This window comes from Agrilus planipennis, unplaced genomic scaffold, assembly GCF_000699045.2.
Source record: "Agrilus planipennis isolate EAB-ADULT unplaced genomic scaffold, Apla_2.0 scaffold563, whole genome shotgun sequence".
NCBI classification, from domain to species: Eukaryota; Metazoa; Arthropoda; class Insecta; order Coleoptera; family Buprestidae; genus Agrilus; species Agrilus planipennis.
Window position 1 is genome coordinate 3,836 of NW_020439648.1, and position 2,653 is coordinate 6,488.

The window sequence follows — 2,653 nt, forward strand, 5'->3', positions numbered from 1 at the left end:
GAGTGATTTTCTTCCAAATTCTGTCTTAAAAAACTATCGGCTACATCGAACTCTTCTCTCATTATGGGATAAGTTACCTGGTTCATCTTTCTCCACACTATTTTCCTTCTCTAATATATCTCTTAACTCATAACCTGCGTATAGTTTCCCTAAATATTCTTTCCATTTATCTGCCTTTTCCTCATTTTCTATCAAAATGATCCGTACCTCGTTTCTTACATTATTACTACTATACCCTAATTTTCTAAAATTCTTTTTAATTACATTATAAGGATTATCGCCGTTTTTATACTACCGACTTTTTCTCAAAATTATTAAAGAAATAATTGTATATCAGAGCTATGAGATAGAGCTAGCAAAATTTTATGTTCGGAAAGGGCATTTGAAGGGGTTTTTTAACTTTACATTTAAATCGCACCTTATTTAAAAATGCGATTAAAAAAATTGTAAAAATGTCTTGACATGTTGGTCGAGGTGGTGGGTACCAGCTTTTATTACATTATATGCATAGTAAATGTAATTATTCTATGAAATTTATAGTTAAAAAAGAAATAATTATAAATTGTTAAGTAATTTTTGTCCGTGGTTATCTCTAAATATTGTGACCCAAAATGGTATAATTTTTTATAATACATCGCATTAATGAAAAGAAAATAATATATTTTCGAAATCGTTATTTTTAACAACGGAGTTGATAAAATACAAGATCGAAATCCAACTAGCACATGTCGGATATAGTCACAAATATAGGAAATAAAACAATTACTTTAAAAAATTACTTTATTGTATTATTATTTAAATCAAAATTTGTACGGGCTAGTATCGATTTTCAGTCTTGCTAGTTGTTCATCTATCCAATTTCTAAATTGTGCCACGTCGACATAGACACCAGGAACCCCCGTGTCACCGCAACCAATACCCCAGGCTACGATACCTGTTTGCATGTATCTGCTGGGGTTGGTTGGATCAGGACAAACTAAAGGTCCACCACCGTCACCCTGAAAAGTAAAAAAAAATATTTACATTAAAGTTAATTAAATATACAAAATGATTGAACTAAACCATTCATTAGAATTATCAAGCTTGAAGCTTACTTAATGAAAATATTTTCAAATATACGTCATTTCTGGTTCTTTTGGAGTGCCTCATTACTTCGTAATATTGAATGGAATAACCGAATTTTACTTATGTATTTGACTACCGTCATCATCATCATAAGGTCAAGGTCGTCAGTCCTAAGACTGATTGGAGACACACCTTCACTCTTTCCTAAGCTGAGCTAATCTTCACATTTCTCTAAAACTAGAACAACCCATATCCTTAAATATTTGCGAACAGTAATCTAATCTAGGTCTACCTCTACCCCTCCTAACTCCCATTTGTGCCTCTAATATGTCTCTAACTAGACCTTCACGCCTGAGAAGATGTCCTACCAACCTATCTCGCCCCTTTTTATTGATTTCCATAGAGTCCTTAGTTCTCTTATTCTTTCTAATACCTCTTCATTTCTAACCCTTTCTATCCACAGTATCCTGATGATTCGTCTGTAATACATTTCGAGCGCTTCTAACCTTTTCTTTTCCACCGCGCCGACTGACCATGTTTCGCACCCGTACAGCGCCGTGCTCCAAACATACACCTTTAACAACCTTTTTGAATTTCCAAGTTAACCGTTCGAGAGCATAGAAGTGACTTCTTTTTATTAAAGGCGACACGATCCTGCGCTATCCTCTGCTTTATATCCCTACTACTCCTTCTGCCCTGGCTTATCTGACCTCCTAGATACCTAAATTCGGCCACTTCTTCTAAGTTTTCGTCTCCTATCTTATATTCGCTCTTTCCCTATATTGAATACCGTATATTTTTAAAATTTTCTGATACCTGTTGATATCTATCTCATAGAAGTTTTCTTAAAGTTTGCATTTTTCGTTTGATTTATGGAAATCGCTAAAGAAATAAAACTAACTCAATGCCCTAGCTCCCAAGCAGTATCAATGGTGTGGAAACAGAGATAAGTAGTTATTACGTAATTATCACTTAAAAAGCGACTTCTGAAGTACGTAGAACCAAATTGTTACTGTACAAAATTACGTTAAAGTGATGTTTTTAAAGTGATATTCAATGGTCGCAATTACTTTGTTGTGTAACTTCCTTATCACTTTATAGTTTTATTACTTTATAGTAGCGGTAAAAGTAACTTCAACATCTTTACGACATTTGAAATTCCTTCAAAATTACGGACACTATTTTCTATCTCGAACTAATTTTCGCATTTCCCTAAACCTAGAACATCTCACAACCTTTTCTTTTCCGCCTCGCCCACCGTCGTCGTTTTGGCACCCGTACTAAAAAAAAACTTGGGTGTTTCATCCCCACCAGCCAGTAATGCTGGTGGGCGGGCAGTCCCTCCGGACTACACCGGAAGGTAGGGCGGAAGGCCCTTGTCACTCTGCTTTAAGGAATCGTGGGAATGGATGGGTGGTGGTTCGGGTGAGAAAGATGAGACGGACGAAATGAAGACAGAAGAGAATGAAAGATTATCTGTGGAATATTACTGCCTCAGCATTTGCCTAAGTGATCCAAGGAAACCACAGAAAAACTTGGACCAAGGCAGACGGACCCGGAATCGAACCGGCGTCCTCCCGAATGCTAA

At 36.1% G+C, this 2,653-nt stretch overlaps 1 protein-coding gene across 1 annotated transcript in view; it reads right to left on the bottom strand.

Annotated features, from left to right (window-relative positions):
• Positions 1-766: 766 nt before the first annotated feature.
• The window catches only part of LOC108743509 (phenoloxidase-activating factor 2-like), a gene marked incomplete at its 5' end in the record, with an annotated part of 12,130 nt that continues 10,243 nt past the window's right edge, over positions 767-2,653 (bottom strand). Inside the window, one exon of the mRNA XM_025979403.1 lies at positions 767-998. Within this exon, the coding sequence (XP_025835188.1) occupies positions 801-998 (198 nt within the window). The remainder of the gene's footprint in view (positions 999-2,653) is intronic.